General features: G+C 40.8%; 2 protein-coding genes across 2 annotated transcripts; both read left to right on the forward strand.

Annotated features, from left to right (window-relative positions):
* Nucleotides 1-246: 246 nt before the first annotated feature.
* On the forward strand, nt 247-5,060 carry LOC306768819 (DNA-binding protein RFX7-like; the record flags this gene model as incomplete). The annotated part of the gene is made up of 3 exons (XM_079257269.1): nt 247-565; nt 3,134-3,167; nt 4,953-5,060. The coding sequence occupies exons 1-3, from the start codon at nt 438-440 to the stop codon at nt 5,058-5,060; spliced, it is 270 nt and encodes an 89-aa protein (XP_079113395.1). The 5' UTR covers nt 247-437.
* Nucleotides 5,061-5,417: 357 nt separating this feature from the next.
* Nucleotides 5,418-13,670, forward strand: rfx7b (regulatory factor X7b). The gene is made up of 7 exons (XM_079255042.1): nt 5,418-5,488; nt 5,582-5,704; nt 5,811-5,927; nt 6,308-6,392; nt 6,489-6,696; nt 7,353-7,648; nt 7,727-13,670. Exons 2-7 carry the CDS (start codon nt 5,595-5,597, stop codon nt 11,063-11,065), a joined length of 4,155 nt encoding a protein of 1,384 aa, XP_079111168.1. The 5' UTR covers nt 5,418-5,488; nt 5,582-5,594; the 3' UTR covers nt 11,066-13,670.
* The last annotated feature ends 1,773 nt before the right edge of the window (nt 13,671-15,443 follow it).

The raw sequence follows: 15,443 nt of genomic DNA on the forward strand, positions 1-15,443 counted from the left end.
TCACAAAGACAAGAGTTTGGATTATTTTTCATTTAGGTTTTGATGCCACTGAGTGGTTTGAAATGATGAGTCGTCTTCTCAAAGCTCCAGTTTGGGGGATTTTATTTCCACTGGACGTGCCGCTGTACTTCCGGTATTTTCAGCGCTTCCTGCGTGCAGCTTGACGCAGGCAGCTCGTCTGTAGCTGCTGCTGGCTGCTGCAGGCGTGCTATTTGCGGCAGCGGAGATACCTCTGCGAAATGCCTTTTGTATGCCCGGGTGAGTTTTTTGGTTTTGTTTCGTGAGGGTCTGATCACAGTGTTTGTAGCCATGCTCTGTGGTGGATTCAGCGGGCTGTCCTAGCTGACTGAGCCGCTCCAGCAGCGGTGGGTCCGGTGCAGCGCACAGCCGGGGATGAGGCCTACTTGTTAAAGCTCCCCCACCACCCCTCCATCGCGATGGCTGATGATCAACAACAACCTGGTCAGAAGCCTGCCTCGGGATTAGGCTCTCTTCCAGCGCTGGTGCCAGGACTCCAGGGGCCCGAGGCTAACGCGTTACAGTTCAAAATAAAGAATTCAATTTGGTAAGGATGGGATTGATCCCAAAAGCATCCACACCGTCCTTTTCGCTAGCCGTAGCCTCATAATTAGCGTATCTAACTCTGGAGTGGTAGGGGGGGCACTGTGCTGCACAAAGCGGCCGAAAATAACACGAGTGCTCCCGAGTTAACCGCACATGTTTCACTGAAATATAACTGCATAAAGCCTTGTGATGCTGTCCGGGTCCCGTCGGTGCAGTCATAACACGGTAACGTAGGATTACTTGCAGCGGCAGCAGCTCTGATCATTAGCATGGAGCCATACGAGGCCATGTTATAATAGTTGACACCAAACACACCGGTGGTGCTGATGCTCAGGATGACAGGTGTCAAAGCAGACAACGCCACAAATAAAGCCTCACTCTGATCTCCTGCTGTTGGTAAAAAGGCTGCAGCTTTGTGGTTTTTTGATAAAAGACAACCTGCTTCTCATAAAGATTTACTTTGAACATTCACGTGATTTTTTTTTTTTTCTTCCGTAGTTTTGAATGTATTGCGTTAAATTATTATGGGCGGTATTACTTCGTCTTTGCAGTATTTATAATATAAAATTGCATGTTTATTTATGGACATGTATCAGATCAAATCACCTTGAGAATACTTTATTAAAGTAAATTTAATCATTTAAATAATTTGAGTGAATGTACCCACAACACAAGTAAAAACAAGCTTTGCGTTTTCCCCCTTAGTTTACTAAATTACCTTGTATAAATAGTTAATAAGCTTTTCTTCTCATTCATCATACTCTTGCTTGGATTATCTTTGGATATCCATAGTATTGTGTCTGAAATTGCTTCTTATTGTCAAAGTGCTGTTCAAATTGTGTCTGATTAGTGAGATTACAAAGTGCAACCTAAATTTGCCCTAAAACATCCCATAATAAATGTTTTGCTGTTTACATCTTATTATGTTAGTAGGAAAATTATATTTATGTAATGCAGTTAGTAAATGCTGGATTTCATTTATCTGTGTCAGTTTTAAGTCTGCATATTCTGCAAGAATTCAACACACCCAATTGCTTAAAACACTGCCTATGGGAGGCAGTGGTCAGTGTTTCAGAGTTTTGGGGAGCTGCCAAGCATCTGTATTATTTGAACCTGAGTCATTCTGCATATAAATTACCACAAACCTAAAAATAAATAAATAAATAAAATAAAAAGTTATTTAAAAAAAAAAAGGGGGGGGGGGGGGATTTCCATGACATAATATATGACGGTATTGTCAAAGCATTTAGGTCAGTGCACTTGCATCTTGATATTAAACTGAAGAGAGATGCCAGGAAACTTTCAGGTCCAGTAATTGTATATCTCTTCTCTATATATTCTTTATATTCATATAAAGCATTTTTTTCAAATGAACAAATCAGTGGAGATTCATGTTCTGGTACCCCACTTGTGCAATGGCAGCAATATAACAAAGCGGTAGTTTATAAACTTTAAAGACAAGACCCCAAAGATAACATATGTTGGTATTTGCGACCCCCACTCGACAACTAAATGATTAATAGTGTGATATATAAAATGGATGATTTTACTGCCACCCTCTAAATGTAAGACTTAAAAACTGTCAGAACCTTCATAAAATAAGTGGCCAAATGCTCAAATTCAGGTTTAAGTTAGGCATGTTTACTAACCTTGTTACTAATGTGTTATTGTGTTTGAAAAAAAAAAAGATGTTATTTATCAGGTTTTTTTTCTTTAATAATGGTTTAATTTTGACAGCTCTAGTGAAAATCCCCAATTTATTTGACAAATGTCTGTCATATATATATATATTTTTTTAGTTGTTTGGTGGCCCTTGAGATGATGCCAAGTTTGTGAACCACTGCAATAAAGCAGGGTAGTGGCAGTGTGTTACTGGGGTGTTGCTTTCGTTTGGCACTGAATTGTACTCTAGTCAGGGAGAAGAGTGAAGGATATGAACAGTCAGTAAATTGGTGCTGCAGCACCACAGTGACTAGAAGCAAGATGTAAAGAACACAACAGTGGCACAACAGCTTTCAGGTAATTCTGAATGCTCATGGGACATACAACCAAAACAACATTGACTTTAATCTTACAGCTTTTGTGAAGAAAAAAAGCTAGAGTTTTCTCCCCGTAACCCCCCTTGAATATCTTATCAATTTACTTTGTTGTAGTGTAGGTTAACAACAAAGTTAATGCAACAATTCTGGCTTAGATCAGCAAAATTAAAAAAGTGAAATATAATCAGTAAAAAATATATGAATTATTTTTTTACTGATATGGCAGTATGTAGATAAATAAAGATAAATGTAATCTCATCTTAATTTTAATCATGTTTAATTACATGGGAAGCTCTCAGCCTTGCAGAAGTCTATATGCATACAGCCATGATATAAAAAAAAAAAAACTTTAACCACCTTTGCCTGTGTAAGTGTTTTGTTCTTTGTTGTGAGGTTAGCAGTAAATAACGGGGCCAGTTTTTGTAACTGATAACAGAAAGAACCAATACACTGTTGGATGCCCATGTGTTTCTATAATAAAGGTTTTATTCATTTACTTTCCTGGCATTTTGCTCTTTTTCTCATTGTAGCAAATCTGTACAATCAAAAGTGGACAGCATATTGGTGAGTATTTGTGTGCACTTGTCATGTTTACATGATTGAAAAACATTTAAATGATCTTTTGATGTTACTATGCAACATACATTATTTCACTACTAGTGCTATAATAGCTGTCATGCATTATTCTCTATATTAAAAAATCCCCTCTAAAACAAACCTTTGGCCATAACCAAAACGTACAAATATGGAAGTATTCTAATCTGACCACTTAAAAGTGTCTGGTTTGGATTTGAGTATAATGACAATGTACGCATGTTTCTGACATTGCTGTGTATTAGATATAATAGCACCCTGTGATAGACTGGAAACCTGCCCAGGGTGCACCCTGCCTCTCAGACTCCAGCTTCCCATGACCCTGAATTGGACTAATGGATGGATAGATATAACAGCACATTTCTCCATTTTATGTCCTTTTCTTGGCATCTATTTATGGACACTGTGCCTCAGTTTAGTCTGAAATGAAGTTCATCACAGCTGTATTAAGCTACAAAGTCACGTCAGCAACATCAAAACGGCACGAAAAAGCCTGGTCTATTTTTTGGTCATTAAAAAAAAAAAATGAATAAAAACAGACACTATTTTGATTTCCACTTATGTGTTTTGCATTTGGCAGCCTTTTAGTCTATTTTGTCGTGATAAAATATCCACCATTTGGCACATCTGAAACTCACACATCATCATTTTGCATGTTGCATTAGACAGGATTTAAAAGAAAAGATTTAAAAGGACCCCACCAAACACATTAGGTGTGTCACATTTGCCTTCATTCGCTGGGCTAAAATGTTTGACATGTATTTCGTAAATGATCATACTATTAATGCTAATAATAGTAAGATAGAGTGGACTATGGATTGTGCTCCTTTACTGTTTCATGTATGTGAGAAAAATGTGGTGGTTTGTTTTATCCTGTGACCTACATACCAAGATTTTCATCACATGGATGCAAAAATCCTATAAATCCAGTGTTATAATGTATTGTGTCGGCTACAACAAGAGATTTTGTCTTGGCATAAACAGTATATGAGATTATACACAGAAACTCCTTCAGCACTTAATGTCGTTCTGTTCATGCAATGAAAGGAAATGAGGATTCCGTATAGTATGGCTTAGTTTTATTGCAAGCTGTCCCGTCTGCTTCTACAGACAGAGAATATGCTGACCAGCATGTGCCATAATGCATAAACTGTATAAATACATGCGGCATAAAACCCACCTTAAACAAACTAATTCACGTCTTAACAAAGGTTAAACTTGGACCTTGTAATGGGGATTTTGGCACGTAAAATTTCCTAAAGTTTCTTTTCTGAAAGATTTGAAATCGTAGAATTAGGACCCAGCTTCTATGTCACAATCTTCTGTGATTATAATGTGATAAACTGTATAGCAGAGTATTAGTGCAGACAACAGTTAATTGTCCAAGATGCTCAAATATGGAGTTGTGTGAGATGTTGGTTATGAAAATATAATGTGGAGAACAAAACTTTATACATAAACTAAACAAGGCTAAATATCATCAGTATTCCTCAGTATAAGCAGAGTTTTTCGAAGTAATTGACAGAAAAATAGTTTTTAATCAATCTGTTGTCAATCAGTCTGTATCAATCTGTTTGTAGAAAAATGGTAAAGGTGACATGGTTGTCCCAAAATCGTCTTACTCAAGAGCTTAATCCTGATGCAGGCCTGCATTTTTTTCAAACTGGGTGCATAACTTTTTATTTTTAAGGTGCTTCAACTCTAATTTGACTTTGTTTAGACTGTTTCTTTTTTGTGATATATTCGTCTTTACAGCAAGATGTTGAGAAGTTTACAGACATCGAAAAACTCTACCTCTACCTTAAGTTGCCTTCTGGTCCCAGCAGTGGCAATGATAAAAGGTATGTCACAGATACACACTGAACTTGGGTTCATTGCTTTGCTGTTGGGCCTTTTGTTTTGTTTGTTTTTTTGTCTCTGTCACACAAACACACTTTTTGTTGCGACTCTCATTACATTACCAGCACTGTGTCATTGGTTGTCAAAAATCCAAATCTCTATCCACTGGCTAAAACACAGACACAGGTTAGGCTGATACCCCCTTTTGGAATATTTTATAGAGGTTGTTAGTCATTGTTAACTTTATTTTTTACTCCCAGTGCAAAATAGTAGTCATTTTTGAGCTATATGATTGATTATAATAATGAACCAAACCACTGAAATATGTAGAGATTTGCTATACCTAGCTGTCTGTGTTTCATTTGTTTCCCCATATCTATTCATCACCCCAACCCCCAAATTCTGCCCATTTGGACTGAGAATGAGAGGGGGTCGTCCACTCCTGGATTATGGTATTAAAAGTTTCTGTCTTAACAAGAAATGATGCGCCGCAGGTAAATGCACTGCCTCACCAGAATTATATTTATTTTCTACATCGGTTTCAGTGATCAGAGTTCCATGTCATCAAGCCGTACCCAACAGATGTATGCATTCAACTGGATACGCAATCACCTAGAAGAGCACCCAGAGACGTCCCTCCCAAAGCAAGAAGTTTATGATGAATACAAGTAAGCGTGTTTAGGGAAGCTACGAGGACAATAAAAATGCAGCAAGACACGGATATATTGTATTACTGTCTCACACTGATTCCTTTTTTGTTTTGTTTTTTTTAAGGAGTTATTGTGACAATCTCGGCTACAATCCACTGAGTGCAGCGGACTTTGGGAAGATTATGAAGAATGTTTTTCCTAATATGAAGGCACGTCGACTGGGAATGAGGGGCAAATCCAAATATCCTTTTAATTAGTGACTATAAGGTCCAAACGTGGTTTTATTTATCTGTGAGCAATGTGGTTTATTCTAACAAGTCAAGTTTGCTGGAAATAAAATATTTCCACCAAACCAGTCCATATGTTTTTGACTTATCCTGCAAATAGACAGCCAGGCCAATCATAGCTTTTGTTTTTGACATAATATATAAGGAGTCAGGATTTTCGTGTTATTTTGTTCTAATTTTTTTTAGATTTGCCAGTTTTGACCATCTTCTAAATATGCTGTTCTTCCAAAAGCGGTATAGAAAATGAATGATTGAATGATCAGCATCAGAACTGTAAATAGGATTTTCCCAGCTTCAAAAGAGCCGTGATATTTCAGCCTTAACTTCTTTGCACATACTGTTACAGCGGCTTGAGGAAGAAAGCTTTTGTCCACATGCCATCCTTACCCAACCTGGATCTACAGAAGTCTGGTGATGGGGTAAATTGCACTATATTTCAACACATTTGATCTGAAACAGACGTCTAGATAGTTTGATGCTCTAAAACCACCCGCTCTTTTGCTCTATGTGATTAGTGTGAACTTATGGAGCCGACGGGCCAATCTCCAAACGCTGAGGATGAAATGAGATCTGCAGCCTGTGGACTGGTCTGTGAGTGGGCTCAAAAGGTCCTTAGTCGTCAGTTTGACAGTGTGGAGGACCTGGCTCGCTTCCTGCTTAATAGCCACTACATTGGAACCAAGTCCATGGCGGCACTCACTGTTATGACTGGAACACCCACTGGTAAAGATCCCTCCTGAGCTCATTTTGTTCCTGTTGTTAAACATTCTCTGTTTATTATGGATCATGCTCAGCATGTATTTGAGTAGAGGTATGTTTTGTTGTATTGAAATGCATGGTTCACAGTTAAATTAGATTAAATCGTTTTATCATGATCAAATCATGGTCAGCCTACACATTTGTGACCCGATGATCTTAGATGTTCTAAGATGTTCTTACATACCGACACCTGAGACATGTCTCATTAGTTACTTGTGGACGTTACTGACATACGTTGCAATTATTTTAACATCCTCTTTCACAACTAATTATCAGCTACAAAATTGAAATAAATCACAAGTTTTATGCTGTTAACGGACATGCTCATTTTCCATCAGAAGTCATGAAGTACAAGTTGCACAAAGGAAAAGAGAGAAATTGATCTTATTTTGGAGGTTATAGGAAAATGTTTTTAATCGACTCATCTCTCAAAATGGCAGTTTGATGCACTGTCCATGGTGCTGAAAATTGAAGCATCAACTAATTTGACTTCAACTAACCAGTATTACAGTAGCGTTGGACTAGTTTTTTTAGTGATTTTAACACTTTGTAGAACTGAATGTTGTTCACTCACTGTAGACCTTAAACAGTTTTTCACTGTATTTTTTATGTCATAACAGGAATGAAGACCCCAACTCCAGCTTCTGCCTTTGTGCCCACTGCTGAAGCAAACTCCTTCCAGCCCCAGGTGAAGACCCTGCCCTCTCCCTCTGTTGATGCAAAGCAGCAATTGCAACGCAAGATCCAGAAAAAGCAGCAAGAGCAGAAGCTCCACTCACCCCTGCCCAGTGAGACCCAAGTCAAGCGAACAGAGGCCAGTACTCCTGGGCCCACCATTCCTTGTGGAAGCCCTGCTCTGCTATCCCCTCAGCCCACTATAGGAATTGTAGTAGCAGCAGTCCCTAGCCCAGTTACGGTATGCAGTTGATATTTGCCCCTAATCATGGTTTTTATGCATGTGTTTGAGTATACGAATGTGTTATCTCTGTTCCAGGTACAAAGAAGCAGACAGTTGATGACCTCACCCAGTCCTGTGGGGACAGCAGACGGAAAAGTGGTGCCTATGAACTTTCAAGTGGTCACTCAGTCTCTTAAACAATCCCCCAAAACTCCCCAGAATATCCCAGCTAGCCCCGTGGGTGACCGGCTGGCAAGACACAGTACACGGTATGCTCAAATCCTGCCCAAGCCCTCCGTCACCAGTACCATCACACTGCGCTCTCCGCCCACATTGCTCATCACCAACAGCCCCATAAAAACTGTGATGCCCACTCCCCATGTCAGCTCAGTCAACGTGGTGAAGATGACGGCCATCGCTCTGGCGCCCAGCAGCAGCAGTAGTAACAACGGCAGCACAACTGTGCGGCCCGCTTCGGCCGGTGTGAACACCACAGCTGCTTTGGATGATTCCCAGCAGTCACAGGGTGGGAGTTCAGTTGCCCCTCCATCTCTTGCAGTCATACCCAGTGTCCAAGCATCAACTCAAATCCTGTCTACTGACACCAAAGGGGTTTCTGAAGCAGGAAATGAGTCCACATCTGGTACAGAGAAACATGCTGTTGTAGCCAAAGAGGAGAAAGTGGCTAAATTCAGGGCTGCCAGTGAGCCAAGCTTCCTAGTTAAGTGTTCTCCATTACCAGACAAAGGGTTAAGGGTAAAAAGTGATTCCACATCCCCTCCCAACTCTGTAGCTGTAGCTGGGACTCAGGACAGCAATAACAGTAACTGCCATGACAGTACTTTGTACTTGACTGTTGATAATCAGAGCTCCAACGGCAACACATCATCAAATGGCTCGTCTGCTGTTACCCCAACATCGAAGGATCCCTGTCCAGATGCCAAGAGCCCAAGGAAGCGCACAGCTGCGGAGTCACATGTTATTCCAGTTAAGAGGGTGTTTATCTCCCAGCAGCCTCTTCCTGTAATCGACAATCCCAAACCTGGGGTCAGTGCTGCAGTGAAGAGGATTCCCAGACCAGGAACACCTGCAAGACCAGAGAGTGCCCCCTGCAAAGGGACTGTGAAACACACACCTGTTGGGCCCCCACAGATCCTTGCACTCAGTGACGCACCCATCACTCACACAGAGGGAACCCAGACTGTTGTCAAACAGCAAAATTTAGTGGTGAAGCATGAAGGCCATACTATCAGCATTGGTACCAATGCTGGAGCTGCTGGAAACAGCACGTCTGATCAGACATTGTTGCAGCAGATCACTGGGGACCCTTGTGCCATACCAGCCAACTCAGGACCACATGAAGCCTCTGTGGTGAGTGATTTAAAGAGCACAATATGGGAGACACAGCAGATACCAGCAGAACACAAACACCCACCCTCTGACCAACTTTCCATGATAACGCAACCTTCCGAGGCCTCGGGTCAGCTCAACCTCACACAGGAAATGGTTGACTTTGCAGGTTCTCAGTCCAACATGGACTATTTCCCGTTTAATGATGACGACATGACACAGGACAGCATAGTAGAAGAGCTCGTCCAAATGGAGGAGCAGATGAAGCTGAAGGGTCTGTTTGGAAACTGTGTCGATGTGTCCCTACAGGGTCAGTCAGCCAGCGGTCAAAGCTCAATCCTTAATCCCCACCAAGCCAGTACTACCTTCTACCACTCTGCCCATAGCAGTACCACTCCTGTCCAAACTCCCACTCCAACACCAACCCCAACCCCGACACCAACCCCCACCTCTGAAATGACGCTTGCGCACAGCCTGACAAGAGAGAGCCCATGCTCCCGTATGGCTCCCATCACACCTGTGGATGGCGCCATGGGTCGCCACACCCCCATCAGCACACCATTGTCCAACTGCAGCAGCAGCGTACCACCGAGTCCAGTGGAGTGCAGGAATCCTTTTGCTTTCACTCCTATTAACTCGAGCATCACAGGTTACCATGATGCAAGTATTGTCTCCAGCAGCCCTGTCAAGCCCATGCAACGGCCCATGGCAACGCACCCGGACAAGGCCAAGCTGGAGTGGATCAACAACCGCTACAACAACAACTCTGCAGGTCCTCTGTCCAACCATAGCATTGGTATTCTGCCCAGCTACCAAGACCTGGTAGATGATCAGTTTCGTAAGCCTCATGCATTTGCAATTCCTGGCCAGTCGTTTCAGTCCCAGTCGAGACAGGATGCTGCTCACCTTGGCCGCTTGACACCCATTTCACCTGTTCAGCAACAGCTGCAGCAGCAGCCACAACAGCAACAGCAGCAGCAACAGCTGGTAACAGTCGTAACTACCCCTACCAAACAGGAGAGTTTTGCTGTGCCTGCGCCATTAGACAACAAGGCCTCCACCTCATCTACAAGCAGTACTTTCCGCTGTCGCAGTGTTAGCCCTGCCGTGCGGCAGAGGAACTCTAGTGGCAACACCGCTCCTCCGACCACGACCACAAGTACAACAACAACTACCCGAGCTGTGGTCTCACCCTTTAACTCCCCCATCACCTCCGAGGTGCTCAGCATCTTGTCTAATAGTCAGTCAGTCAGCTCTGTCCACAGCATTGTCCAGCGTAGCCAGTCTGTACCTCTAAACATCATGATGCAGAGTGAGATGCTGCCTGTGCAGGGGCAGAATAACACCACCAAGATCACCAATGTTCTTCTCAGCAAGATGGAAGCTGATGGTGATGATTCTGTCCGTGGTCTGGGCATTAACAACCTTCCCTCTAACTACACGGCCCGTATGAACCTCACCCAGATCCTGGAGACCACTCCGAGCTTTGCAGGAGGAACTGCTCACCAGACTCAGCTCCCTGTTAGCTCCAGCCCTGCTGCATTTGAGCTCCAGCAGCATGGCTACCTCACCACTGGCAGTGGAGAGCAGGTGAGTTTCTCAGCTGGGGACAGCCAAGCACAAGCAGGTCCCAGCGAGCAAGACCAGCAGCAGCAGCTCCAGGAAGATCCAGTGCAGACACAACCACAGCTCCTCCTCCAGAGCACACAGCAGCAGGAGGCGGAGGAAGAACAACAGCAACTTGATTTCAACAACACTGTCAAGGACTTGCTGGGAGAGGATGGTCTCAACCCCAGTTCCCAGCTGGTTGGTCAGGTAGCTTCAGAGCTCAACGCTGTGGCATCTGACTTCTCAAATGACATCAGACTGACCTCAGATCTGTCCAGTAGCATCACTGACCTTAATACTTTGGACACCAACTTGCTGTTTGATCCAAACCAACAGCAGGAACAATATGAAGACTCAACACTGGAAGAACTGAAGAACGACCCACTTTTTCAGCAGATATGCAGTGATACTGTGAACTCTGGTTTTGACTGGCTGGAAAGCAAAGACCAGCCTACTACAGTAGAGATGCTGGGTTAACCTTATCTTTTATTGTGTATAATTTCTGTTCTTTGTTGTTTGGTTTGGTGCATATGTATTATCTGTTTTTAAACCATGGTTTGTTGGGATTTGTCTGGACTTTGCCATTTGTTCTGTTAAAAGTGCCAGGCTTACCAGAAAATCTCTCCTGCTGATGTTTTACTACTCCCCCCTCTATCATTTTGTCACCCAAACTTTCAGTATTTAGCCACTTTTCTCCCTGATCTGAAATCAGAAGCGTAAGCATTTCAAGTGGAGAGCGTGAGCACTCGGTGGCAGCATGCACTTAACAAAGAGCAGATTTGTATGCTATGGATAATCTTCAATAATGCAATATTTGTACTTCATGAACAATTAAGGCAAGTGAGATTGTTAGGAAATCTGGCACAAAAGACTTCACCAAAAACTGTTGTATACTATTTTCAATGTGTGCAGTTCAAGTTCAACCAAATGGAGACAATATTGGTATTGTAGTATATGCACATAATAGTTGTAGTACGTTTGCCTGCCATATCTAAATATTAAAAAGGGTGGCATCTTAAGCTGCCAGGTGCTGAATTTATGACATAATCTTTATACTTTATCATATACCAAATCAGTGGAAAACTGATTCACATCTGAGCATTGTCCAAGAGTGAAATTTTCTTAAAGCCTATACTTCTTGTACTGTTTAATATCTTATTAAGGGATTGATGAGTCAGTAAGGAGAGGATGGGGATTCAGGCCACTTTGTGGACTACACAATGAAAGGAATCAACAACTGGCTGCCTTATTCCCAAAGTCCAAGGCCTTATGCCATCTTTAGAAAGACTGTATATAGTATAATGTTAAGATATCTTCAGAACCATCCAGAACTTCATCCTATCAAGGCAGCTGTTCCTCTGATATTTTCAGTACTATTTCTTATTCTGCTCTTGTTTCGCAGTGTTACAGTATCGTTGCGCATTGTATAGGCTAACGACTACACTGTGCGTGCCCTTGTCATTTATGGATTTAGAGGAATTTGCTATGCTGTCAGTTCATTAAAAAAAAAAAACCATGGCAGGCACTCTTCAGTCTTGATATTTTAAATTATTTTGGCCATATTACACTCCCAGCTTGGATCAGAATATCAGTGGTGTGGAGAAGACGCTGCAAGGACGGCCCAAGGGCTGGCAATGTATGTTTAAATGCCATCTTAAAATCACAAGGAAATAATGCTGTTTTTTGGAGACCCGGCCTTACGTCCATGCCAAAGATGGCCTGTTTGAGAATCATAAGAGATTATTACACTTAGAAACACTCCCAGTAAATGTTAACAACAGTGGGAAGTGGGCAGCCTCAGAGATATTAAAAGAGTTCTATTGCATTTGAGGAAAAGGATTAAGTTGCGTAAACCTTATGTACAATTTGTAAATTTGTGAAATGGTCACTGTCCTATGTTCTATAGGTAACCATGGACCTGAAAGCATGTTGAAACCATCACTGCAAAGCCAGGTAGGCTATGTGATACAGTAGGATGCTTGCTTGAGTTTTTGGCTATCGTCAATGTTGTATAAGTCATGTTTAAGCTCCATTTGTAAATAGGATAGATACATAGAGATTTGATGTATCAAGACACTATATTATGGCCATTATTCTAGCTAAGTATGTGCCATCTTAAAAGAAAAAAAAAGCTTAACAGATTTATAGTCGGCAAGATACTGTATGTTGTGTGTTACATTTCTGGCTCAATGTGTTGTAACAGTAATGCTGTCTGGTCTCGCTTGCTGATTTTACTTTTGTTTGTTTTTTTATTCGAAGATAATAGGTCTCTGCAGTTGCAGAAGTGATGTGTGCTTTGAGCAGGATCAATAGCATGGTATGTTGAGGGGAAAAAAAGTTGTGATACTGTTAGCTGGTTGCAGACAGCTCTGTGACAGAAATTGTGCTCAAAGTCCTTCAGCAGACACTGGAAAAAAAATACAAAGACAAAAAAAAAACAACAATTACTCATGTTTCAACAAACTTTGGAGGTTTCACTTTATTGCACTAAATTTTTATGACACATCCTTATGGACAAATGTAATGATGGATGCCCGCAAAAGAGAAAAAAAGATATTTTTTATGACAAGCTGAGTAAGGAAATTAAATGGATTGTCAGAAAATGACTAATTGTCTTGTAGCAAAATGTGCATTAATCTCAGTGAGATACACGTTTCTTACTCATTCTCATACATGAGAATACAAAGCATTGAGGGAAAAAAGTTGAATAACCTTTTGAAACCTACATGCTCATTATGTTGATAAAATGATTGTACGCACGCATGTGTGATGACTTCTGTTGTACTTTGTATCCTTGGTAACCACTGTCTTCTGTGATTTGGGCAGGTTCTGTTAACAAGACTGGCAGTGCTAGTTTCATGAGTTACATTACTTTGGTTGTGTGCTGTTTACTAAGTTAATGTTGTTCTGTATGTTTATGTTGACGACTGTTTTCTGATGTTACATATTCTTATTTTGCTCAATGCATTTGTGAATTTTTTTTAACATTTTCTCTTCATTTTTTTTCTTTAACAGTATGGCACTGATATTTGAATTTGAATGAAGGAAATGCACCTCTTTATGATTACAGAAGCTCCATCAATCAGTGACTCTGATTCTTTACCTTTTACTGACCCAACTGTTTGACTATCTTGTCCATTTCTACCAGTAGAAAAAAAGAGAAAAAACCCTCCTCTGTGGTGTTGTCTGGTGTTCTGCTTAATGTACAGTAGCTTGTTAATATTGCAAATGCGTTGTTTCTTTTTTCAATGGAAAGTACTCACTGGTGAGATTTTTAAAGTGGTTTTAAAAGCCAATAAACTTTTTTTAAAGAAAATGGTGGCCTTGAGGTGATTATTTAGAACTTCATTATAGTAAGCTTAAGAGATTCACAACATGAGTTGTCTAGATTTTTTTAACAGCAAATTGTTTGTAGCCTCTTCATTTCATTATATTGCACCCTTTATTGACTTTTCTTTTTCTAATATGGTAATACAACTGATGGTATATTTTTTGCCAGACACCACACATTTTTAATATTTGTACTGTCAAGTTTATGCAAACCAAGACCCTTTCCATCACCCTCTTAGCATAAGGTTAGAGGTCACCAGCTCTTCAGATGACATCCAAAGTCACTGGGGGGGTGGTCTGTCCTAGAGACAAGCTGTGGCCAATCAGAGCCCAGATCAGAAGTCCTCTGCTTTGCTTTCCCAGGGCCTCGTGGCATTCATAACATGTTGATGACCTTAACCCTATTGATTGTGGCCAAACAGCCGGACCTTTAGCCATGTGGAGCCCAGTGGTTACCTCAGCCTCCACAATACAACATTTGGCAACATGACCAGTAGATTTAATTAGGAATATATGATTGTGTTTCACCTAGGTAAATCATCACAGTGTGTATGTAACTGTGTTTGTATGTGCATGTAAATAATGTATCTGTTACCACAACACATTGCATTTTAGATACTAGCATAAACAAATGGGAACCGTTTTTTTGTTTCTTTGTGGCTGTTTTTTTTTTTTTTTTTTTACAACTGAGATCATCAAAATAGTTTTTTTAAGTGAAGAAAATATTTTGGTGTCCAAAGAAGTAAATTATAATTATGATCCATGCATATATTCCAAAAAAATATTTTCTGTGCAAAACATACATATCTTAGTCAACAGGTAAACAACCATCAATAAAAATGACCTACAATGGTTTGCAATTAAAGACAATATATTGTGAACACGTCATTATATCATTTTTCTAATATGTCTAAAATTTTACATAGAGCAATGTCAAATCTTAACTACTGAGTAAACACATTACCAGATGCTATAAACCTGACAACTGGTTTAAGCCCTAAATTATAACTATGAGGCTTTAGATGATTAAATCAATAGTTAGCTCTAATCAATACATAATTACTCTCCGGTCTCTTCATTTGATTGGATATTGAAGTGCAGAGGTGCATGCTTGTAGCAGTAATCCCTTAAAATCATTTTGCAATATTTACAGATAAAGTTAAAAGCAAAAGTGGAAGATGTTTTGTGAAATTTGAACATGAGAACTTTATTTACCACTCCAGTGCATCAGTGTTTTGCTGATCCAGCAATGGCTGATCCCACAGCTGGAGTCCATTGTAGTACTATTGAATGGGAGCTTGGAGACGAGAGGGTCATTGTCAAAAGGCACGGTCGCTGGATCAATATCTGAATTCATTAAGCAGCTGACATGCAGCCATCAATATCTTGTCATAATTACCAGCTTCTGTGGTAGAAGCAGATGCTGGTCAGAGTGACCTTCCTGGACACTGATAAAACTGATAATTCACTATGCTCATCTAATTCTGTTGTGCAAAACATGTGAAACAGGCTACAGAGAAAAAAA

This window comes from Telmatherina bonti, assembly GCF_933228915.1.
Source record: "Telmatherina bonti genome assembly, chromosome: 2".
Classification (NCBI taxonomy): Eukaryota; Metazoa; Chordata; class Actinopteri; order Atheriniformes; family Telmatherinidae; genus Telmatherina; species Telmatherina bonti.

Excerpts from the sequence above, each read along its gene's own strand:
- rfx7b (XM_079255042.1), top strand. The coding sequence starts at position 5,595 with ATGTCATCAAGCCGTACCCAACAGATGTATGCATTCAACTGGATACGC. Across the intron at positions 5,705-5,810 it reads GAAGTTTATGATGAATACAA|GAGTTATTGTGACAATCTCG; the intron begins GTAAGCGTGTTT and ends GTTTTTTTTAAG. Across the intron at positions 6,393-6,488 it reads TACAGAAGTCTGGTGATGGG|TGTGAACTTATGGAGCCGAC; the intron begins GTAAATTGCACT and ends CTATGTGATTAG.